The 23,903-nt window shown below is 40.9% G+C and overlaps 2 protein-coding genes across 3 annotated transcripts; one reads left to right on the top strand and one right to left on the bottom strand.

Moving 5' to 3' along the window:
- Window positions 1–1,608: 1,608 nt before the first annotated feature.
- On the top strand, window positions 1,609–5,613 carry smim15 (small integral membrane protein 15). The gene is made up of 2 exons (XM_008418372.2): window positions 1,609–1,765; window positions 4,451–5,613. The coding sequence occupies exon 2, from the start codon at window positions 4,484–4,486 to the stop codon at window positions 4,703–4,705; it is 222 nt and encodes a 73-aa protein (XP_008416594.1). The 5' UTR covers window positions 1,609–1,765; window positions 4,451–4,483; the 3' UTR covers window positions 4,706–5,613.
- A 741-nt stretch (window positions 5,614–6,354) lies between these two features.
- ndufaf2 (NADH:ubiquinone oxidoreductase complex assembly factor 2) lies at window positions 6,355–23,886 on the bottom strand. Of its 2 annotated transcripts, XM_081610711.1 has the most exons (5): window positions 23,675–23,886; window positions 14,125–14,223; window positions 11,151–11,240; window positions 9,438–9,478; window positions 6,355–7,242 (listed from the first exon to the last, which is right to left on the bottom strand). In XM_081610711.1, exons 1-5 carry the CDS (start codon window positions 23,787–23,789, stop codon window positions 7,000–7,002), a joined length of 588 nt encoding a protein of 195 aa, XP_081466837.1. In that variant the 5' UTR covers window positions 23,790–23,886; the 3' UTR covers window positions 6,355–6,999. The 2 variants fall into 2 exon arrangements, with proteins under 2 accessions (XP_081466837.1, XP_008416595.1); XM_008418373.3 differs by lacking the exon at window positions 14,125–14,223.
- Between the last annotated feature and the right edge of the window lie 17 nt (window positions 23,887–23,903).

The following is a 23,903-nucleotide window of genomic DNA, read 5'->3' as shown; positions in this document are numbered from 1 at the left end:
TCTTTCAGGTTTCTATTCATGAAAAATGTAATAAATCACAAACTATTTTTCTTTAACTTCTGAATTAAATACTACTTTATGTTAGTCAATTTCAGTTATTCAATTTATCTGCTTATTGGACAAAGACATTGTACAATAACAATGATTTCAGCAAATAAAACGGTTTCAGGGGTTTAAGTACTCTTTGCAAGGCAATTTAAATGCATTATGTTTTGCAATTCATAGTGCAGCATTTCCACTTACCCATACATTAGATAAAGTAATCCAAACATGATCAATTAATTTTAATTATTAAAATGATGCTGATAGTGTAAAGAGCCTCACTGTTGTTTGAACAAAACACTCACCATCAGCCAGTGAGGGGCGGCTTTGCATTGCTTACCTTCTGGATCTTACTGTGTGGTTAGACATGTGAAGCTAAAAGGAATGCAACTTTAAAAAAATAAAAAGTAACCACCTTGGGGATGTTTTTCTAAATTGTCTATAAACTTGGCCAAAACTATGCTGGTAAACCAGGATGTGTGCATGCAGAGCCTCTATCTGCTGCATGTGTTCTCAGCTGCCCCTCTCCATCCTCTGTGAGTAAGTCTAAAAAGGCTGGCCTTTGAACTGCTCTGAAAGTGATCCATGCCGTATGGACAGAGCAGATGTGGCCTAACCTGATTTGGTTTCAATACTTCCCCACAGGAAGTTCACAAAGGCAGCAGGTCCTCCTTTGTTATGTTAGCAATTTTTCTCAGAGGGCCACTGGAGCCTTATGTTTTTTTCCCCTTACGGTTGTTGCTATATAATTTGGTTTTTTCAACTTTGTCAAAACTGTTTCACAGATTATTCAATGTTTCAGCAGCAGATAAATGTCATCCTGTTCAGTATCTTGCAGAAAAATTCACTTGTCTGTTATTCAAGTCTTTTGTACCATTAGGCTCTAATCATCCTTTTGTTGCAGCTATTTTGTCACACTTATGGTCTACATAATGAAGTATATTGACTCACTAAAACAACACAATTTGTGTTTTAGTTCACAAATATTCAAATTCATAATTTTTTCCTAAAAAGAAATTAAACATAACACTTTTCATTTCCTTTATTCATAGCTGTGGTTCTAAAATTCAGAAGTGAGTTGGTGTTCCAGTGATTGCTAGTAAATCAGAGCTCCTGATATTCTATATTGACAAAAACAAAAACAGCAACAAAACCTCATTCTTACATTTACCATATTCTGAAAAAGCTTATTTTATTAGACCAAACATCTGGGTTTATTGCTAACTTAACATTGGAAGTGGGCATAAAAGTTGTTCTTGATAAGCTCTGAAATAAATGAAAGTTTTATTTCAAGGCATTTAAACTATTGGTTCGACAGAAAGTGATGATGGAAGGCTAAAACTACATTGCCCATCAGCCAAGGTATACGTCATATCCTATCACGAGTGAAAACTTGTGCTGCATTCAGGGCCTCTTATACCATGGCACGGATTTCCTAAAAGTAAAGTCGTTCACAAAATGTTGACACTGCCACGCTATCTCTGTTAAAGCTCAAACAATTTTCATTGATACATGTTACAAAGTTATGCAAGACATACGTAAGTGCACATTATCAAACAAAATACAAGAAACGCTCATAATTAAAAAAAAAAGTAAAGACGAGTTGCTTTTTCCCCTTTCTGGGGAAATTTCTTGAACGCCTCAAATGTTGAAACGGTTTAAGCGAAACAGGGAGGAGCTGGTGGTTATTATCGCGGATGTGAACACATATTTATGCACTTTGGTGAGTTAATTTATTTTTTATATTTGATTTTAAACCATTATTACTATTGTGAAATCTTAAATGGATAATATTTCCTCATGCTGCAATGCTTCTTGGCCGAAAGTCAGTGATTTTGCTTTCGAAAGATGGGGCCTTGCAGATTGGCTTTATTAGCTTCCATAGTAGTCGTAATTTAAATGTTAAACAATTTTTCATCATATCAATAAAATCCATAGTCAGTCTTTATAACGGAGATTATTTTCTTTCGGTTTTGGGTTGTTGGTTGGAGATTTAGTCCAGTGTAATAGAACCGTTCGGCTTTTGATAAGTAAATGCTAGCAGCCACGTAGGATAATGCTAGTTAGCAAATGGTCATCTTGTGTTTTCTGAACATTAGCTGGAAGCTGGTGGATTAAAAATCACAGTATTTGTCATACATACATATATTAAGCCCCGGTCGGGTTCAATAAGTAAAGTTACTCAACTTCACTTTGGGAAGACTAGTAATACAGGCGTTTGCATTGTAGCACGAATTTTTCACGATTTTACGGTAGTTTCATGATAATAAAAACTATTAGCATTATTCTTTAATATTTGTTTGAAAACGCTGTATTGGCATTATTCTTTAATATTTGTTTGAAAACGCTGTATTGGCATTATTCTTTAATATTTGTTTGAATACGCTGTATTAGCATTATTCTTTAATATTTATTTGAATACGCTGTAAATAAAAGCAGCCAGAAGTAAAAGAAAATGGATTTTAGCTTGAGTTGTTATCCAGTTCAACTTAATTTACATTGTTACAGGGAAAGTAAGGCACAGAATACATAAAATAATAATCATTACGAAGATTAAATTTACAGAAACAACATAGAATATGAACAAGGCGTGATTTTTAAAAGAGACAGTGAAGTAGCCTGTCTTCCGCTTGTTTCCGGCAGACTCAGGAGCAGCTGAGTGTAAAAGTTCAGCAGCTCTGAAAGGTATCAAGGGGCAAGACCACGAAGAGCCTTAAAAACAAATACAACAACTTTAAAATGTAGGAGTGAGGCTAAAATTAGAGGAATATTCTCATATTGGCACCACCAAATAATAATGGTAATAAAAATAAAAAAAAAACATCCCACAGCAATTTGTACTCGCTGTAGCTGGGTAATATAGGAATCACTAACCCACAGATAAAGTGCCTGTAAAGTAATCGCGTCGCCTAGTAATGAAAGCATAGATTACTGTCTCAAAGTCCTTCCTAGATACAGCTTTCTTTATTTTGGCCAACTTCCTTAACTGATAAAAACTGGACTTCACAACCGTCCTCATCTGACCGTCAAATTCAAGGTCAGCCTCCACTTCAACCCCAAGTTTAGTAATGTACTACTGCACCTTGACTTACTCACCAAAGCTGCTTTGTAAATGTTAGGTGTGATGAACATCTGTCTGTTTTCTGTTTAATCCTGTTCAGAACCAGACGGTAGAACAGGGCCTGTCGTTAGGGGTCCAAGGGTGAGCTGTGCAGTACACCTGACTCGGTGTGTCCGTCTAATTCTAGGTTAAAAACTGACATTCTTTCAAATTTGACATTTTAAATTTTTGTAAAGTCATAGTCTGGAAGCAGTAAGGCTTTATTGCTCGTTTTATTACAGCATATTGATAAAATGTACTGATTGTCTGTCATTGAGGATTAGAACAAAGGACCTGTTAATCTTTGTTTCTTTTTCTTTCTCAAAGATGTTTCTAAAATCTAAATTCACTTAAAATGGTTGTCAAAATGTGTAACTTTGCCAGCTTGATTCTCAGGTGAAACCAAACATTTGAGCACACAGACCAAAACGATCAAATTTGCAGTTAATCTCAACAAGAAACTGATTATAAACATATTTCCAGCCATGTTTTGTGTGTAGATTTTCTGTTAATGACTAAATTACGGTTCTGCTTATAAACTGCCTTTCATTTATTTTGTTGAGCATATTTGGTCATTATACAGACTCCTGGGAAAAAAACAAGTGTCCATAAAACATTTTTAGATTTTTGTCATGACACTAAAATTGTTCCATGGTTTTCAAACGTTACAACAAAACAGTCTGAAAAGTGAGGCTTGTGTTTGTATTCATCCTCTGTAAATGAACAGCTGCAAGTCTTTTGAGGTATGTCTTTTAGCAGTTTTGCATATATCTAAAGAGTGATATTTTTTGCATATTTTTCTTTGCAAAACAGCCTGAGCTCAGCCAGACTGGATGGACATGCTCATGCACAAATCAGGGCTTTTCAACTCCAGTCTCCTCGGAAGCTGCTGTGTGAAAACTTTTAGATGCTTCGCTGCTCCAGCGCTTAATTGATTACTGCGGAGGCTTGATAACGAGTCAGTCATTTGACTCGGGTGGATTGGAACAGGGAAGCATCTGAAAATTGTATTCGGTGTTAAATTTGGTGTCATCTAAGATCACCTTCTTCCACGTGCTTGCATGACCGAACTGAGCTTTGAGGTTTTTAAAGCTTGGTGCATATTGCTTTATAATCGAATTCTTCTTTAAACGTCATTTGTACACTAAAATCTTTATTTTTATTTTTGATTTTACTCCTCTACTTAGCAATGTGCTACTTCATATTGGTCTATTCATGAAATCCCAGTAAAATATATAAAAGTTTGTTGTGGAAAGCTGATTATGTGTCTTCGTTGCTCTCAGCTGCTCACGGTCGTCTCTGTTTCAGGTTTGACTTGACGCTGGCCGTTTGCTGAGCAGGATGATTGATGTACGAGCATGGGCAGAGTATGTTGTGGAGTGGGCTGCCAAAGACCCCTACGGTTTCCTCACCACCGTCATATTGGCTCTGACCCCTCTGTTCATCGCCAGCGCGCTGCTGTCCTGGAAACTGGCCAAGATGATCGAGGCACGTGACCGCGAACAAAAGAGAAAGCAGAAGCGTCAGGAAAACATAAACAAGGCCAAGAGGAAGAAGGACTGAATCCACCGGAGGAACGGGGGGTCGCGATGGGGGGGTGAAGGAACCGAGCGAGCTCGTCCCAGCCCTACTGTCAACACTGGGCTGCTATGCCTCATGTCCAAGAGGAAGGACGCTGGCCCCTTGGACTTGACAGTGGACAGTGCTGTCCCTGTGGGACTCTGGTCAGCAGGAGCCCGGTGGTCCTCTGGTTCACTTTTTCTACAGAGATCTCTGGTTTTATCTGTGCAGCTGCTAAAACGTTGCATTACATATTAACATCCCTGGTCTCCTAAATTAACCTGATAATAATAATGATGATGATGATGATTATTGGAAGATGTTCTGTATCAGTTACCAAAATTCAAACTTTCTGATCAATAAAATGTTCATGGTTAATAGAATTAAATGCCTTTTAATAATTGGTTCTTTTGATTCTGTACATCACAGATCTGAATGAAGATATACTTTGAAAAATATTTCTAAATAAATCAGATGGAGATAAAATCGAGAGGAGCTTCCTGTATGTTTTTGCTTACAGAGATAATTTTATTTCTGGATTTTTAAGGTTCTTTTACTGGGTTTTCTTTAACTGCCCTGACCACTCTTATTTAGATAAAAAAAAAAAGAATTCCATAGAATATCAAAAGAAACCCATTTTTTTTCGATAATGAATTAAGAGATTATCCCCATTTATGCATCAAAATAAATATCTTTAACCCTTATCTGAATAACAAACTAAAAGGTTTTTACTTAAAATAAGTGTAAAAGGTGTTGGGCAGAAAACGATGGCATTTTTTAGTTTTGATATGAATAAGGAAATCTTACGTTTTGTGTTGGTTGACTTGTGGAACAGCAATTAGCAGAAAATATTTTGATCTCTGATTGTGTTCTTGAGTCTTAATTGAATTAAACTTGGCCTGTTGTAAAAACCCTGTGAACTCGTCCTTCATCACACTGCTGACTCAGTACTGCTGAGTAAATATTTGTATCACAACTGTTGTGTCTAAAAAGTAAACCAGAAAACACGTTGAAGATTGAATATGAAAAACTATGGAATTTTAAAACAGATTTACAAGAACCTGTCCAGATGGCTTAAGGACAAGCAGCTGTAATGGATGGGTGGATGAAAATCTTTCAAACAATGAATATTGGAGAAATCTAAACCTAACGATATTTAGTACGACCGCCCTTTGCCTTCAAAACAGAATCAGTTCTACATTTTCGCACGGCTTATGGTTGTTCCAAAGCGTCATTCAGACGATTCCAGTTCAGCAACAACCTGTTAATCAGCCATCAATTAAAATCAGGTTTGCTGAAACCTGCATGGCACTTCGAGGACCAGTGCTGAGAAACACTGCAGTATTTCCTGAGTTGTTCAGCTGAAGTTAAATTGACTTAATTCTAAAAGTTTATTTTTTTAACCCATAATATCTTGATACAAGCAGTTAAGACATTCAGGTTGTTCCAAATTGAGCTGTCCATTTCATGCTTTTCGCACATTCATTTTTGCACAACAGCTGCTTTATATTCGTGATCTTACTCATTTGTATTAATTGCCCCTGTCCTTTTTGTCAGTATAGCACAGCGGCCTGTCAGTTATGATAAAAAAGGGGAAACCAGACAATGTTTAAAACAATTTTATTTTAAAAATCCAAGACTTTTTTTTAAAAAATAATTATTTCTTGCACTTGTCTTTAGAAACCAAAACAGCAGAGGTGTGAATCTGTTGTAAATTTTTAAGTTGGCAAATTTTATTTCTGTATCTTTAGGCAACATTTATAAAATAACACATCTCCAACTGCAGTTTTTTTCCCAATCTGATTCTCTGTTGAATTTTGACAGAAATCTGTTGGAATGAAGGAAAGGATTGCTTATGAAATTATAATGAAATATTATTGTACGTTTTGGTAGTAGAAACGTGGAGACCATTTGTTTAAATCAGATTTATCAATATAATTATACAACTGCACTTACCCTGATTTGATCACTTTGATAAATCTCATTGTGTCTGTTGTGGTTCGCTGTCCCTTCTGTCTGTTTTTAACATCTATAAATCATTGTGTTACACCTGAGTGTAAGAAAAGTGCTCTATAAATAAAGTCTGATAGAACGACTGATTCTATCAATCAGTTGTACCTTTTAAAGAAAAATGACACTAATTTATTTCAGGCTTTCTTCAAACTTAAAAACAGATCAGTTCTGTATTTAGTTAAAGTCTTCAATTTGATATCCTAAACAAAGCACTCACTGCTAACGTTGCGGACTGTATTTTACTTTGCACTGCCTCATGTCTCAGTCTCTGTGGAGGTCTCGAGCTATTTCTTTGAGGTGGGCATCCAGGAACCGGGCTGGAACTTGTTCGCAGTGCTGGTTGGCTCCTCACTGAGCTCCTCCTTGCCAAAGACGGCGGCGGACGCGTGGCCCTTGGCCACAGTCCTCGCAGGAGTCGCCACCAGGCCTTCCTCGTGCTCTTTAGCCTGTAGTGCCAGATCTTTCTCCTCCAGCTCCATCGCCTTCAGCTTGACCTCGTTCCTCTGGGACTCATTCATCATCAGCTCCTGCAGTAACAAACCGCATATGTTTATGTTCTTTACACTGATTATCAGGAGCTTCTAAAATCGTATGTAATGACGTCTCGGCTGATAATGACAGGTCAGGCGAAACTGACGTGGGAAATGAATTAGACCGATTTATCTTGACACCTATTAGTGGATGAAATATAATGTTGTGCTCAAAGTTTCTGTGTTAGAAGGTAAAACGGGGAATAGGAAGGATGTGAGCTATCGCAGTCTGCAGCGGTTTATATCCATCGAGAGTAAAGTCCAAAACTTGAGAAATCTGGGCTGCTTTGGCAGCAAAGCAGGGGCCTATATACCACAAGGTCATAATGTCATGTTTCGTAGGTACATAATAAATACATTCAGACTGATTAAATAAGGAAATTATGAAGTAACTTAGATTTAGTTTTTTGTTTAGTCTGTGGGTTAGCACTGTTTGCAGTTGCTGCAGTTCACAGACAGAAGCAATCCCAATTATTTAGACCGCTACTGCTTTAAATAGGACACAAGCCTATCCAAGATATTTACATCTCTATTCTAGGAACAAAACTAAAGTTTAATATGAACATTTAAAAAAAATCTTATAACTTTTTGTTGTATGACTCGGAGAAAATGATTCTTTAAATGCAAAAATAACATAAAATAAATGTAATCCTCCTTGAAATTTTCTTTTAACATGACTAAACAAGTCCTACTATTTTCTTTTTAGCTTTAATTCTCATTATCATTCTTAGTATGAGAGCAAAACAAAAAAACTCAAACATCTGGTATATGTATCTTGACACTATTTGTTAATTTTCATCAAAAAAAATGTTGGTTAGGGATAGGGTTAGGGTAACCCTAAATGCTGAACTTCCAACTCCTAAAAAAACGAGAGCACAAAAACATTGCAGAAAACCAAAATAGTGACCACAAGATAACTGCCCGGAACATTCAAATGAAAGCAATGATAGTTTCCCTCCTTAATCAAGTGCCTCTCTTTGTTGTTGGAGCATCTGATTCGCACTTGTCCAAATCAGAAGAGAAATAAAGTTTTAATTCAGTCCTTGCATGAACAGATGTTTCTGTTGAGCCAGAAGCGTAACTTTCCATTAACCTGCAGCGACATAATCACCGCTGCTTAAAAATATAGCACTTGGAACAGATTGGTAAACTGAAAGGACAGGAGGCATTTATACTGCATTATCAGAAACCAATTTAAATCCTGGAAACGCTTATAAAATGAACAGTGCACTGGTGGAATAGTTACCCACTTGAGCCCTGCATCTAGTGTTCACAGTGATGTTAGCCTTGCCCTGGCTGTGGGAGCCAAAGAGGAAGGGAGGACTGGGCATGATGGTGTTGTGTGCTGGCAAAACTGAAGGACTGGAAAAAAAAAAAAGGGGGGGGAGATCTATGGCCAAAAAGTCCTGCTTTGGGGAGGGAGACAAACATACTGAGCTGCTTTTCCAGCCTGTTAATGACAGGATTTAATCCAATCAATTTATGTCGATTTGGACCAGGAAAAGAGGGAGCGTGACAAGGGGCAGGGTAATGTGCTGGGAGTGGAGCCTTGGCCGCATCGCCGCCGTCCAGCTGTCGATGGCAGCTATTGGGCAGAAGTAAGGCAGAAAATTGGAAGAGAATGTTCTGGCAAAAAGAAAGGCAGGAGATGGCACCAGCTACTGGCAGGGACAGAGGACGGGGGGGACAGAGAGAGTGCCTGAGCACCGGCCTTCCAAGGGATTTCCTATAGGCCCACATTTTCCCAGCCAAATAATTTCCAGCATTCTCGCATTTAAAGAGCAATAAACCCAGAGAGAGGGAGCAGGCGTGTGTGTGTGTGTGTGTGTGGGGGGGGGGACAAAAAAATACTGCACGCTTTCACCATTCCCGTCTCGGAGAGTGCCAGAAATAAAATACAAAAAGACGAGATGGAGGCTTCTGTTGGAAAAAGAGAACGTAAACTGGGACACGGTGTCAGTGAGCCTCCTTGTTCGGAGGCTGTTTCTGCTCTCAGTCTCACCATCAAGGCACTTCAGCTGCTGTTTATTTTAACACCTGTCCCCTAAAGTTCCTGGATTCAGTACGATAAAACAAATCAAAGCTTCTTCTTTCCAGCTTTGCTTCTTTCGTTCCCTTGGAACTAGTCCCCCAGAGTCCAACCATCAGCACAGCGGGGGAACTGCGGGGTGGGAGGAGAGGGGAGAGCGTACCTCGATGGAGGGAGGCTCCTTCCGTCTGCCTCGGATCCAAGCTGCAAGGAAAGAAGAGAGGAGGAAGAAGAAGAAGAAGAAAAAAAAACATGAGAGTGAGAACACCCACACGAACATACGCTGCACAAACAAAACCTGCAGTCATATTTAAAGGCTGCAGCTCCGGCATCACTGAGGAAGCCTCCATGCTTGCTGTGGACTGATACGCAGCTTTTGATTTACTTGGTCTCGTTTTATGTGACTCTGTAAACCGGAAGCGTCCAGAACTACTGTGCCTTGCAACAGGATTCTTCTTATCGCTTGAATGATTTAAAAAAACAAAAAATGTCACATTTAATGCACAACAAATGTCTGTGTTTTATTGGGACTAGATGAGACATTCCAACACAACGTGGCTCATAATTGTGAAGTGGAGGGAAATTTCTGAGCTTAAATTTTTACAAATAAAAATCTGAAATTCAGCCTTCTTTGAATCAACTCTTTGGAGAATCATCTTTTGTTGTCATTTGCATAATGCTCTCCCGTCCTAGCCGGCTAGTTTAGGGCGGCCATGTCTTGTTAGGTTTGAAGTTGTATTCTTTTGGATGATAAACTTATCAAAACTTTGAAACAAGTTCAAAGTTGAACATTTATAACACATTCCTGCCTTAGACGTCACCAGAGCTTCCTCCCTGACCAGTCTGCTCTCGTTTCTCCACATTGCTGTTTGTTCACTAACATTCTTATGAAGCCTCCACAGAACAAATGGATTTCCACTGAAATTATTCACAAATGGACTTTATGTATTATGAAGTTGATTTTTGAATGCAGTTGGTTGAACTCTTTTTTTATTCAGCTGCGTCAGCGTCAAATGGAAGTCACACTGTCCAGATCTCATTTAAAAGAAAAAACAAAACAAAACATTAATTCATGTTTGTCAGCCACAAAAAATTCCCAACCAAAAACATGAAAATTTGTAGATGTTAAGTGGTGTAATGTGGAAAATTATTCAACTTTTCAAAGAAGCTTATACTTCATGATAAATACAAAACATCAGTTCGGATTTTGTGTTGGCAGAACCGGGTCAGCGAGACACGTCCATCGTCCTTGATCTTCAGATTTTAAAGCACATGCTCCGTCACTCCTCATGCACACCTCCATCCCTCCCTCCGCTCCTCAGCAGAACTCTCTCCATCACATCTCTTTTCCCTCCCTCTGTTGAGGAAGCTCTATTTTGGCTGAGCTGGCTGCACAGCAGAGCAGGTTAAAGGGAGCCAGAAAGAGAGAGAGAGAGAGATTTTGCAACTCTTTCTCCAGCTAGCATGGGGATTCTGGGCCTCTTTTATCCGTTTCTTATTTGCATCCTGATGAAAATGCATGAGGGATGGGGCGAGGCAGGATGAGGGGGTTTAAGGTGGATAAAGCCAGTCTGAGACACAGGGAACAGTTTGTATCCAGTTGTAAGAAACACTTTTTTATGGTACGGTTGTATAACGCCGGCAGAAGGCATCTTTGATAAACTCATTCCCAGCCCCCATTCCATCTTACAAAATGAAAGGAGGGAGAGCGAGAGAGAGAGAAAAAAAACTAAATCATTGGATTAGCCAAGGTCCCAGAAGATGAAGCCATGAATCTGTCATTCTCTTTTATTTTAGCTCCTTTTTTTTGTTTTTTTTTTGTTTAAAATTAGTGATAAGTACAATATGCGGCACAGATTCTGCAGCCCAAACGTACCTTCCCACTCTATCGGAATGTTGCCCTCCATATATTCATACTCTGCAGGATTGGCTGCCTCCACCATCCGCTTGGCACGGACCTGCCTGCCTGGAAAGGGAAAAAAAATATATATATATATATATAAAAAATAAAAAGACACCAAGTGTGATTTGATGGAGGTGCTCGCCAGTGTTGCACACCAAATGCAAAGGGATATAAACACAAAGTAGTCCAGACACAATGTTCTCCAGACACACAGACAAATCCACGCGGGGATGACAGCGCTGTGACAGGCCATGGATGATTACCTCGCGGCCCTCGGGCCCTTCTCCTCAGATCTCGCTGAGTGGCTCCAAATCTGGGCTAAGCCTTTATGCAAATGGGCTTTTCCTTTAACCCAACCAACCACGGCCCCCCTCCACCGGCTACCTCTTCCAATCACAGCGCCCTGGCTAACAATGCCCTCCAAAATCAACATCAAGCCCAGCAGGAGACAAAAGAGGTCAGATATCAGAGGGAACAGGAGAGGCACGAGCTGCTTGGAATATTAAGCGTTCCTTCTCCCTATCTGTATACAGCACGATGCTCGCTGGCAGCAAGGCCACTGCCAATTATTTTGGTCAAATCTGCTGATTAGACAAGTTTGGCTGGCACACAGTGACATGGAGACGGCGACCGAAGGCGGGGAGGGGGAACCGCAGAGAGACAGGAGAAGAAAGAGCCCACTTTTTGCCGTGTCGTCTTCACATGAGTCGTGTTCAAAAATAACAAGTTCTGTGTTTCCATAGTTTCTCTCCTCACAGGTAGTCAGATGTCTATCTGAGAAGGGATGAGGCGATGAGGGAGGAGGAAGAAGCAGGGAGGCAGCAAGAGTGAGTGAGAGAGAGAGAGAGAGAGCGTGATGATGCATGGCAAACATGGCTTGAAGAAGAAAAATGTATGGGCAAAGAAAACAACACGCTCCAAAACACAGACAATCTGTCAGGATTCCATCACAGTCTCTCCGCAGCTCACTGGACACGGACAAATGGATGCGAGCAGCGCCATGCGCACCGCAGACTGATGGCCTTAATGTTTACTTCAGCCATAACAGATAGCTCTGGCACTGGGATGGATAAACGATGGCCCTCCAAAGTGACGACGCGAGTTCTGTTCACGGCCCTTGGTTCCCCATCGAAAATCAGCGCCTGTGTGCTGTTCTGTAATTATGTCTTGTGAGGATGATTCTTTTCCACACGCCATCCAGTCCGTGCATTAATCAGGTCAGCTAATTAGGCTAGTAATGCTTCAGTTCTGCCTTGGTTCCCACTAGGTTGTCACAAAAGGCCCCTCGCAGGCTCCGGCTCAGCACGTGGATGGATTTCGCCGGCATCCAAACACCAGATTTCACCTGTTCAGCTGCTAAACTACAGCAAAAAGGGGGAAAATGAACAATGTGATCCTTCAATTACCTAGCAAAAACCAATCTTAGATGTCTCTCGGGAAAATGCTTCCTTGAAATTCTCCCAAGATGGCACGGCATAGACAACCGCCTGCAAACAAAAGGCTGCGATTCTCTAGGCAATACTAACTAAGGCGTTTAACAGGTATGCTAATTATAAACAGATCATATCCATATTTGCATCAGGAGTGGGTGGCAGCAGAATGAAATGGAAAATTGCATTAAAGTCCCCACATGCAATGTGCTTAGCGAGCTAATGCCTAAATAATAAGCATAAAGAGAGGAGCTTACCTTTCTCTGTCTCCTCTGTGTTTCTCCCTCCCCTCCCATTCCCCCCCTTCCTGTTTGACGCCGACATGCTTCCACTCCTGTAACGATGATTTTGCAGCATGTCTAAACCCCACTTCCAGTACAGGTTTTATCCCTGTATTTTGGTGACAAATACTGTTTGTACATACATTCTGTATCCTCCCAGCATGTTTGTGATGGACAAACAGTGTTGTACAAACAGTATTTATTTGGATTTGCATTTTCCCCAACCACAAACCTGTGAGTTGAGAAAGGCTTAATACAGAGTTGGGTTTATAAAACAATATTGGGTGCTTTGCATATCTTGAGCTCAACCAGCAGTGTCTATAATTGACAATAAACTGGAAAAGGGTTTCACAAATGGTAGCCAGAAGTCGTGTACGGGACACATGTGGGAGACGGTTCTCTAATCAGATGAGACCAAAACTGCTCTCTTTTTGTCCTTTCATGCAAAAAACACACTATGCTGTACATCAACCTGAAAAATTTGTCACAATTGAACATGGCGGAAGAAGCATCATGCTGTGTAAAAGGTAGGGATAGTTCAAGTGAAGATAAGTGGAGCTAAACTAGATTGGAGGGCTCAACTGTCTTGCTGGATTACCAAAACATCCTGAGAATATTTGCTAAATCATAAAACTGATGCTCATAGAAGCCCACCATTCAATCTGACTGTCCTTGAGATGTTCTGCAAAAGAAAGAATTTGCAAAAAAACTTTGTTTCCAGATGTGCAACGCTGATAAAGATGCACCTGAAAAGACTTGTAGTTGTAACTGCAGCCAAAGGTGGTTCTATAAAAGTAATGACCCAGAGGACTGAATACAAATGTACACTTGTTTCAGATTTATTTGTGCTTAAAACTGTTGAAACCTTCTTTTTCAGAAACAACTACTTTCTGTTGGTCTATCACACTAAATCCCAGTGAAATACATTGTTAGAACTTGAGAAGTGAATAAGTTAAAGGGTTTAGCACATCTTTTCATCTATCCACGACTTAAAAAGTTACTAAGGTCAGACCATACTGTACCGGATCTTTTCAAGGTTGCTTCCCAGAACCAGTGAATTTGCATTTAAACGTTTTAAAAACAACGTATTACAGATTTCCTTTTAAATCCAATTACAGAGAAAGTTGTGCCCAGGCATCGTCCAAATGTGGCTCACTGAGTTTGGCCTCTTCATGTTTTTGGATCAAACCTGGTTCATCAAAAGAATCCAAAACCTAAATGAGTAAATCTTAATACCTAAATTTTGACATTGCATGTTTTGATGGTAGAATAACTTCTTCCTGCCACATCCGGCCATCAGTATGTAATCTGTCTGCTCCACAGTTCTTTCTCCACCTTGAGTAAGAGACAGAGAGGTATGAAGGGTGTTAGGAGCTCACAATCTCAGCGGGCCCCCTTGTGACACATCTGCCTTCTCATCACTCACTAGGGGGAAACCTATTTACTAGTCAAATACACACCTGTACACACACACACACACACACACACATCAACACACAACTGGCTAGAGAGCAAGGCAGATTAACCTGAGGGACAGGAGCGAGGACGCTGCCTCTTTACCGTGAAGGACAAACGCAGCACCGCCTTGGAGAGGAGGGGGAGGGTCCAGCGGCAGGGAGGAATGAAATCCCACAGCATAAATATTCATGAGCCATCTCACCTGTCTGAGCACAACTCATCTGTGAGGCTGGTTGTGAATCCTGGGGGAGGGGAGAGGAAAAGGAAGGCAGGCAGGGAGGGAGGAAAGAAGGAAGGATGGAAGCGGAGGAGCAGGATGGGTGAGGGGGTTGCCGTGGCAGCCGTACCTCAATCCTTCCCATTCGTTAAAATAAGACATGATGCGCTCTGAGGGCTGCTCTTTGAACCCTGAACACACCCCACTAAACTCCATCACCTGCTTCAACACGCAAACCCCTCACTCCTCCTTCCTCCCCCCAAACAATCTCACACATCAGCTCCCAGGTGAGTACTGCTGGGGGCGGCCCGAGAGGTTGTTCACCTCCACAATGTCATCCCCGGCATCTTCATGCCATCTCTTTTGCTGCGTCTTGTTTTTTTTCTTCTTGCAGAGAAAGATGTCAGGGGAAAACACGTCGCTCAACAACGGCGGAAGACATTCCTTAAAACACACTCTGCACCAGACCCCAACAGGTGGACTCTGTCACACCCTCCCTTTATCACCGCACTGACATCTACAGCTTAAAAACACCGTGTTCATTTGTGCCGTACCAGAATGCAACATCCCACTCCAATCAGACCATGCTCACCTAGTCTTTACCCTTGTCATCGTCCAACTGGCATAGCTCTCAGACATAACCTTTACCAGATACATAAATTACCGTTTAGATGCAAATGTCCACTTCTACGGAGGAACACAAAGAACTCGATAAGAAATTTTCTTGCAGGACGGAAAATTTCCTGCAAGAAATTTCTGTATAGGAATTTGCACAGCTGGAATTCCGTACAAATTCCTATACAGCTAAAAATACAACAACAACAACAAAAAAAAAACTACAAGAAGTGGCTGTTTTTTTAAGGAAACTAAAACTAACTTTTTGTCTATACATTTTTTTGTTGTAAGTACAGGGGTTCATGGTGCTTCCCAAAAGCCTGGTTTGTCCCTGTTGCTTCTTACACCATAAAGCCCATCAGCACGGCCACTTTGACGTTTCATAGGCAGTTGTGATAGTTTCCATACTAAATGGAGATATGAGTGGTCCTTTCCAATTTTTCCACAAAAAAAAGTAAGGAGAAAACATTGGTGGGGTTGAAAAACTTTGGGATAAAAGAACAAAAAAGTTACTGCTGGACTTGGCAAGTTGCATCAAATTAACAGATACTTTCTGTGATGAAGGGGGCAAGATCAGCGATGACACTAGATACAAGCAGCACGACTACAGCAGGTTAGCAGGCACTGCTTACATAACCCAGTCATTCTGTCGCAAACTTGGGATGTTATGTGTTAACGTTTTAAAGTCAAAGGATTGTGGTCCAAACTTTATGACATCTGAAACTGTCTAAAAACCTATAATTTCCCTTAATAAATGTAATAGGTCTGTTTAACTTTGGGGATTATTTTTTGTTCCCTAATAATTGCTTTGATTTTTATAAGCTGCTTCCTTAAACTTTTGTTGACTCATGTTTATTTTTAAATTTGTCATTAAACACAAACACACAGTAGTTTTGACTGTTGGGGGGAAAAATATAGTGTTTTTATACATTTGTCTTAAAATTATGTTTCCACTTTTGTCCGTTGCATAATCAGATTAAAGGCCTGTCCAAACCAAGCTCCTGGGCTGAATTTCAACCCAGGCTTGCCCTTGACTAAGTATAATTTCTGGATCTAGACTCCTCTGAATCGCCCTCTGATTGAGTTATTTTGACCATTTGGATTTCCTGAAACACTGTAAGCAGCAATTTCCAAAGTGAAAAATGAGGCAGCAGTTTTTGTGCATGTTTGTTGCAAATATAGTTGCGTGATACGAAGAAAACACGCAATTGTGATATTGCAAGGACCATATCGGTGGTGATAAACCCAGATTTTTCTCACTCTTAATGAGGGCTGGCCCCTGCTCAGGTGCAGTCAAAGCCCATCCAACAGACTCGTTATACCCTAGTGGTATGCGAGCGTGAATGTGTTAAATTGTTTTCTGATTGCGATTACTAATGGACAGAGTGATCTAGAGATAAGCACCGATTTTAAACATTGTGCAACATTAAAAAAAAAAAAAAAAACGGGAGAAAAGTCTAAAAAATAACTTTTAGTGTTAAAAGCATCCAACTGCAATGTCACCATCTCTCAATAGAGAGCAACATTCTCAGACAAACGCGGGGAAGGTTTTGGACTCACAGTGTTGGGACAAAAAGAAAAGCAAAAAAAAAAAAAAAGCCTCTTTGACAGAGCGGGCTTGTCAGGTCGCATTCAGCCAAGTTTATTTATCTCCAGCTGAGCTGTGTGTGGGGAATGGGTGAATGCCTGCATCATAACAGACAGCTTTATGAAGATGGAGAGATCCAATGAGCATCACTGATACACAGGGGTGACGATGCACCGATAAGGACAACCTTTTTTCTCCCTCACAGTCTCTTTTCCAGGAGGGAAAAAAAATAATCATGGAAGGCATATGTGAAGCCTGTAACCATGGCTACCCATTATACTAAAGCCTACTGATGTGGGATGAGGTTTAGAAGGAAAATGCCAGTCATTGTTTTCCATCAGTTCTACAGAGGGGAGGAGCTTGAGCGTAAAGTAATGATCGGTTTAATTTATCAGACACTTTCCTATCCCAAAGAGGTTTGAGCAATTTATGATAGAATGTGGGGGTATAATTAATTTAAAATACAAACCCCAATTTAATCTGTGATCGTATGCCCAAAGGCGGGCAGACATAAAGGTGGCAGTGATCCTTTGGCCCGCTCTGTCTGAGACCACCCATCCTTACAAAGTTACTCACCAACCCCTAACTGGCTTGTAAAAGGAACTACGGTAAGGCAGGAAGTCAGAATCCTTTGTGAGGCTTTGGAGCGGTCTGGACCCCCCCCCTTTCCTTTCCTTTCCTTCCTCCACACCTCCTCTGAGGCCCATGTGCGTGTTGTTCACAAACCTAGCTGTCCACCCCTTTCTGTTCACCTCCAATCCTCCATGCTCCCTCCATCCCTTTCCCTCCATTACATCTTCAAAAACCACCACTCTCTCACCATTAACCTATCGCTACCACCTCTCGTTCCCCCTCCATATATCCACCTACTCATTTTACCCTGTCAGAAACCCTCCTTTCACTTTTACTCCATCCATTCTTTCCTCCACTCCGCTCTATAATTTCACCCCAATATGTCAGCACCTTCTTTGTTCTTTGTCACTCATTCCATGTACCCCACCTTCTTTCTTCCACCCTCCAATAGTTTCCCCTGGTCTTATCTTTTCTCCTTTCCTTTTCCACTTTGCCTGATTTCTCTCTGCCTGTCTGCTTTATTAAAATATTCTGACTTGAATAAGCAGTGGCAGGCTCCAGGAGCCGTCTGCTGCTGTGCCTTACCTGTCTGTCAGTCTTCCAGGTTGAGCTTCTGACCGACAGAGTCCTCGGGTGTCAAAACACATCTAGGCTAGCTGAATATTATTATTTTACATTAACGCTCTGGTTCCTTCTCGTTGTAAATCATACCGTAAATGTAGGCTAGAAAAAAGGAAAAGACAAAAAACTCAATAAATTACATTTCTGAGTAACTTATCGAGTAACTTATATGATATGCTGACACAAAGTAGACTATATGTCAGTATATATATTTGATTAAAGTAGGCTGACTAAGTTCAAGCTCAGACAGCCTAATTGGAGAGCAGATGTAAATATCAATTTTCAATTGGCTTTACCTTCATCAGTATTAAACTTGCTGTTGCCTTTAAAAGGTTTTCTTTATAACTGCTATGTATTCACCTCTATCCGTTTTCTCAACAACTATGTCCATTTTCCCTGATTTCACTGAATAAATCCACCTGCACACCATGTTGCTCCACCTGCCATGTTTCACAGTAAAGATGGAGATGTCAAGATGTAGTTATTTTTCTTTTTTTTACAAATACCATTTTGCTTAAAAGGTTCAGTTTAGGAAAACTGGTTAGTGCCACGGTTGGTAGCGGTGCTGCCTTGCCAGGTCCTGGATTCGAATCCCGGTCTTTCTGCATTGATTTTACATGTTCTCCCTGTGCATGTGTTGGTTCTTTCCAGGTACTCTGACTTCCCCCCACAGCCCACAAACATGACTGTTACTGTTAGGTTAATTGGTCTTTCTAAATTGCCCTTAGGTAAGAGTGTGTGTGTGGTTGTTTGTCCTGTGTGTCTCTCTGTTGTCCTGTGATGGACAGGTGATCTGTCCAGGGTGTGCCCTGCCTTTCTCTCAACAGTAGCTTTTTTTTCTCCCCACCCTTTCATAAAGACCAGATTTCTGGACTGGACAATCAACAGTCTAATTAAATTTTGTCGTGCTTTCTTGCTAAATGACTATACAGGAAGTCTAATTCTATCAGTATATGCATGCAGTTATGTCTTGATAGGCTATGCCAGACTCTTTACATTTTAAGATGACAGATTGAACAGTGTGCTGTGAGACGTTCAAAGTGTAGCATGTTGCCTATAGCATAACCCAGCTTTAACCTTCACCACAGATTTATCCCTGACCCTCGTCTTCCTGATGACCTTTGTGGCCCTCTCTGAATATTTGGACAATCAGAGGAAGCCTGAAGGCAGGTGGTTGCACTGGATTTTATTTAGAGTTTCTAAGAGTAAATAGGGTTTTTTTTTCTTTCTTTTTTTACTTTTTTCTTGGGAAAAATAATTTTTGAAAGCCATGCATGGTTTTACATTCACTTCACCCTTTCGCACAACTTTATGCTGATCCTATTGCATGAAATCTTAATAAGTTCCATTGACTTTTGTTGTTCTAGGGTGAGAAAATGTAGAAAAGAGTTCCGACGAGAACGGAAACTCCTGTAAAGCACTGTATATCTCCAGCTGCACTGCAGACAGGCAGCAGTTAATGGACCTCCAAAACACTTGAACCCCCCCGTTGCTGGATCACAGCCCACTTGGATTGTTCCGCCATTGAAAATAAATGCGGCCACTCTCTCATTTTCAGCATCTATTTCTTCAAATGCCTTTTTAATGAACAAGCGAAGTCACTCCATGATGAGCCACAAGACACACATGCAAATATGCTCTTGGCAGGGCGCATGGAGCTAGATGAGCTAGACCCTATAATGATTAAAGAACCTGCATTTAAACCCCCACGCATTGCATCGCCGCTGATCAATTAGCATGATTTACAGTGGCGGTTGTGGACACTGACGCTCCTGTAAACACTGACTCGGTGTCCTATGGCGGGATAGACCTTCCTTCATCACACCCAGGGGATGACTTGTGGCAGAATGAACAGCCATTTGGACCCTCGTCTCTTTCCGCTGTGAGTCTTTGGGTGGAAATATGAGGCTTGAATCAACGCTCTGATGACACACAGCCATCTGTTGTTGTGTTAAGTGTGTTAGGGCATGAAGTGGAGAGAAAACACACAACTAATGATATTTTTTCCCCTCCCTCCTCTCTACTTTCTTTAAAAATACAAATTTGAGGTGTGCAGCTGTCATGGTGCATTAACAGATGCACTAATGCAAAAGAACACACCTCTCCTCCCCCCCCAAGAGTCGCCCCGTCCTGAAAATAGCAGAACTGAGTACTTTTTCACTTCATACAACCAAGCTGGGGATACTAATAAATAATAGACAAAGAGAGAGAGAAAGGAGACAGCGATAGGACGACAAGTCAATGCTTCTTTTCTCTCCAGCCTGCGTGGCACACCTCTGAAGAACCTCTGAATCTCTTCCATTCTCCACACAGCAAAAGAGGACCAATAGATTAAAACTGCATGGCACACACACACACACACACACACACACACACACACACACACACACGCACACACACACTCGCATACACACACGGCTAAAACGAACAGCGCTAAAAATACATCCCTTTCACTGAGACATGAAAGGAAACTGCCTTTCCCCTGTCCGGTATTGAGCAGCCATTGATTCCAAGACAAAGGCTACACCTCCTCAAAGAGGTAAGAAAAAATAGCAATCATACAGGCAATTATTTTCAAATGTGCCTGCAGCAGCCGATAATGTCAGCGTGCCTCTCACTACCCTAAATAAAAAAAATAAAAAAAAACGGGAAGGGAAGGGAAGGCGGGCGTCGGGGCTCCGGGTCTGGCTGTTGAAGACGAATGAGCCCATCCAGAGAGCGCTCAGGCTTTCATCTGGGCAGCGTGACACGGTGCCCCCATGCAGAGTGAGGCAGAGCTGGGCCTGGGGGACAGACGCGAACGTAAAAAAAGACGGGGTGAGAATATAGATTCTCAGCTCAGCACAGTGAAAACAGCGACAAGGCAAAGACCTTCTAAGACCAGTGGCCACATTGTCAGCAGCTCTTCTTGTAGGCAAGACTCACAGGAACCCCGCAGCCTGCAGCAGCTCTTTCTGTGAGCTCTTTAAAGCTGCTGGACCAGAAGCCGAGATTCGTTTTCCTCCCCTCTCCCTCTAGAAGTCCCAGTTATACCCATGCCCTTTCATTTTGATGAGGAGCAACATCTGAGGATAGGGATTTAGAAGGCTCTCTGCTGGGTCTATCCCTCTATGCTAGTGTTTTGAATAGAATCTTCACTGGACTTACTTCAAAGGGGGGCGAGGGGGAATGTAGAGGCAGAAGTACAAGGGGAAGGGCAACAAAAAAAAGAAAAAAAAAAGTACAACCCAAATAGAAGTTGTTGAAATCGAATCAGACAAATGCACATAAAAACAAACAGAAAAACGTTTTTCTATCATGGCAGCCATTATAGCCCTAACACGCAGTCTACCTCTGGCTCGTAGAATTGCTTACGCCCCAGTTTTCAAAAGTTAACGGATGGAGAGAGGTAGAAAATGGAAGCAGCTAAGCATGGATAAATGTGGAGAGATGGACAAATGGGTAGACAGAGTGGGGAGACAAAAGAGAGAGAAACTCCTCACCTATTTCGAGCAAAACTTATGCGCTTGAGTGAAAAGCCCTGTGGTCTGTGCCTCCAGGCCCTGAGCCCATGCTTGGCCTATCAGTTTGGGATCAAAAGCTAGCTTCTGCGAGACATATGGACTGAATAATGCATATGATTTAGTTCCACAAGGTTGAATGGAGACAAACGGATGCAACACTCGCTTTCTATGTTTATTATAAATGCAAAAACAAGCATTTATATGTGCCCGCCTGCTGCTTAGACTTGTGTTTATCTCAACTGTTTTTTTTTTTGTTTTTTTTTTTTTACATAAACTAGCTAGCCTATCTGCAGTTGTGGGTCTTAGCGATGGGACAGTGCATACATTACCTTGTAAGCATGCTAGAGAGCAGCTTTTGTGATGTCTCATTTGAATAGGTTGACAGGCAGGGGTGGAGGAGCTGCCTTGTAATGAATTATAAATACGATGCGGGTGAAAGATTCCCCCGCAAAAAACTGCTGAGAAAAGGTGAACCAAAACAATAAAATAAAATAAAATAGAGTCACATTCAGGGAGAAAAAAAAAAAAAAAAGCAGAAGCTTAACTTGCAAGAGGTGGATCCTTCCACAGCAGAACAGAGGATGCAAAGATAATGGCTTCATTTCTTCTGCAGGGAATGCATTCATGTCATAAACCACTCAGTCATATTAATTATGGCAAAACATTTTCGTCTAAACTGGCTAGAAATGGGTGAAAGATACAAAAAGGCCCTGCTCTTTCACTTCCGATTTAAAGTGTATGCATGTACAGTGCCTTGCAAAACCATTTTTATGTGCTAGATCAACACAAAGTTGTGCAGAATTTTGAATCGGAAGATAAATAAGACATTGCTTTCCATATTTATTTACAAACCAGGACTGGTATGCATGGGAGTCCGGCCATCCTGAGTAAATATTTCGTAGATTCTGTTGTGATCACAGCGGCATGTTCCTTGGGGCGTATCTCGACTAGGTTTGCACATTTGGAGATGGAAATTTTCTCATTTTTCTTTGAAAAATAGACAAACCTGTGTCAGATTGGATGAAGACCGTGCACATCCGTGTTCAAGACTCGCAACAGATTCTCAAACAGAAAGTTTGAGAATCTCTAGTTCCTGAATTTTATGAGGCGTTTTTTTTTTTTTTACATTAATATGCATTAAACCATTTCATAATAGCTTTGACTTTATGTTTAGAGTTGTTGTCTTATGAAATATCTAAAAGTTGCTGCCCAAAGCATGACACTCATGTGTTTCACACTGGCCATAATGTGTTCTAGCTAATGTACAGTGCTATTTTTCTGTAACACATAGTGTTCTGAGTATTTAATTGTGGCCTCAACTGACCATAGCACCTTCATCCACATGTTTGCTTTGATAGAACAGCTGTATGTATGCAGCTGTATCTATACTGAGACTAATTGAGTGACTTTCTGAACGCCAATGGTTGTGCTGGATTTTATCTAAAGCAAAATGGAGTGGATTGCAATTGTATACTACTTTTAACATTCTTCATTTGTAGATTGTTTTGATGACCACATAACATTGGCCTTCCATTTCACAAATTTAGCACACCTTTGTGTTGGTTAGTCACATAACATTCCAATAAAATCCATGTTTTCAAGAGGAATGAATAGTTTTGCAAGCCACAGTGGATATGCAATAACATTTAAATGCATTGTCTTGTTTTTTTGAAAATAATGTAATACTCTAAGTTATCAGCTTAAAAGCTTATATATCAGCCTTTAAGCTGATAACTTTGTACACAGTTCTCCTGATTGGAGTGAGTGATACCAGGTTTCAGCAGGGCCCCCTTATAAATAATAATCAGACGCAGAGCTGCTGCTTGGCTGCTTTTTGGACTGTTCCTCCATCTAGCGGCGATAATTGAGTACTACAACGGTAAAAGGGTAAGGACAGAACGATTCAGGGCAAGGGTAATGTCATAATCTACAGTAAACAAGAGAACAATGTCACATTAATGCGAATGAGGAACTCAGATATCTAAAATTGTTGTTTCTAACTTCGTAAGAATTAATTGAAAGTTGGATAATAAAAATGGAGCAGAAACTACAGAAGCTTAGGTAACAGAGCAAGACCTACACTGTCTGATTCGCTGTCAGGGCGTATCAAAAACTTTACAGAACGGTTTTCAAAGTTGGCTTCATATGTCTGCATGTGTAGGTTTTATATTTGAAATCAGGACAAGCTAATTTTAACAAAAGTGTTGATACCTGTCCACGTCTTCTGTTCGGGAATAGAGTAATATTTATTCCCAAAGTGATCTGTCCCGACGTGTTCACGTACTATTCCAAAGATTCGCCGTAGGAGGCCAGCAATCCTACTCATTTTTGGTGGACACTCCGAGAATTCTGGAGAGCAATGGTTTATCTGGTGACAGTTTTCTGCCTTCTCCTACAACTTCACTTTACGGCGAGCATCCCGTTTCCTGATTGGTCAGTC

The sequence above is a fragment of the Poecilia reticulata genome, chromosome 9, assembly GCF_904066995.2.
Source record: "Poecilia reticulata chromosome 9, P_reticulata-male-v2, whole genome shotgun sequence".
NCBI classification, from domain to species: Eukaryota; Metazoa; Chordata; class Actinopteri; order Cyprinodontiformes; family Poeciliidae; genus Poecilia; species Poecilia reticulata.
This window is presented reverse-complemented; position numbering and strand designations above follow the sequence as displayed.

What these genes read in the sequence shown, in the direction of transcription:
- ndufaf2 (XM_081610711.1), bottom strand. Translation starts at nt 23,789, where the DNA reads ATGAGTAGGATTGCTGGCCTCCTACGGCGAATCTTTGGAATAGTACGT. An exon ending in CATTCCGATAGAGTGGGAAG is followed by an intron (nt 9,479 to 11,150) that starts GTACGTTTGGGC and finishes CTTTCCTTGCAG; the next exon opens with CTTGGATCCGAGGCAGACGG. An exon ending in AGGAGCCTCCCTCCATCGAG is followed by an intron (nt 7,243 to 9,437) that starts GTACGCTCTCCC and finishes TTGTTACTGCAG; the next exon opens with GAGCTGATGATGAATGAGTC.
- smim15 (XM_008418372.2), top strand. Translation starts at nt 4,484, where the DNA reads ATGATTGATGTACGAGCATGGGCAGAGTATGTTGTGGAGTGGGCTGCC.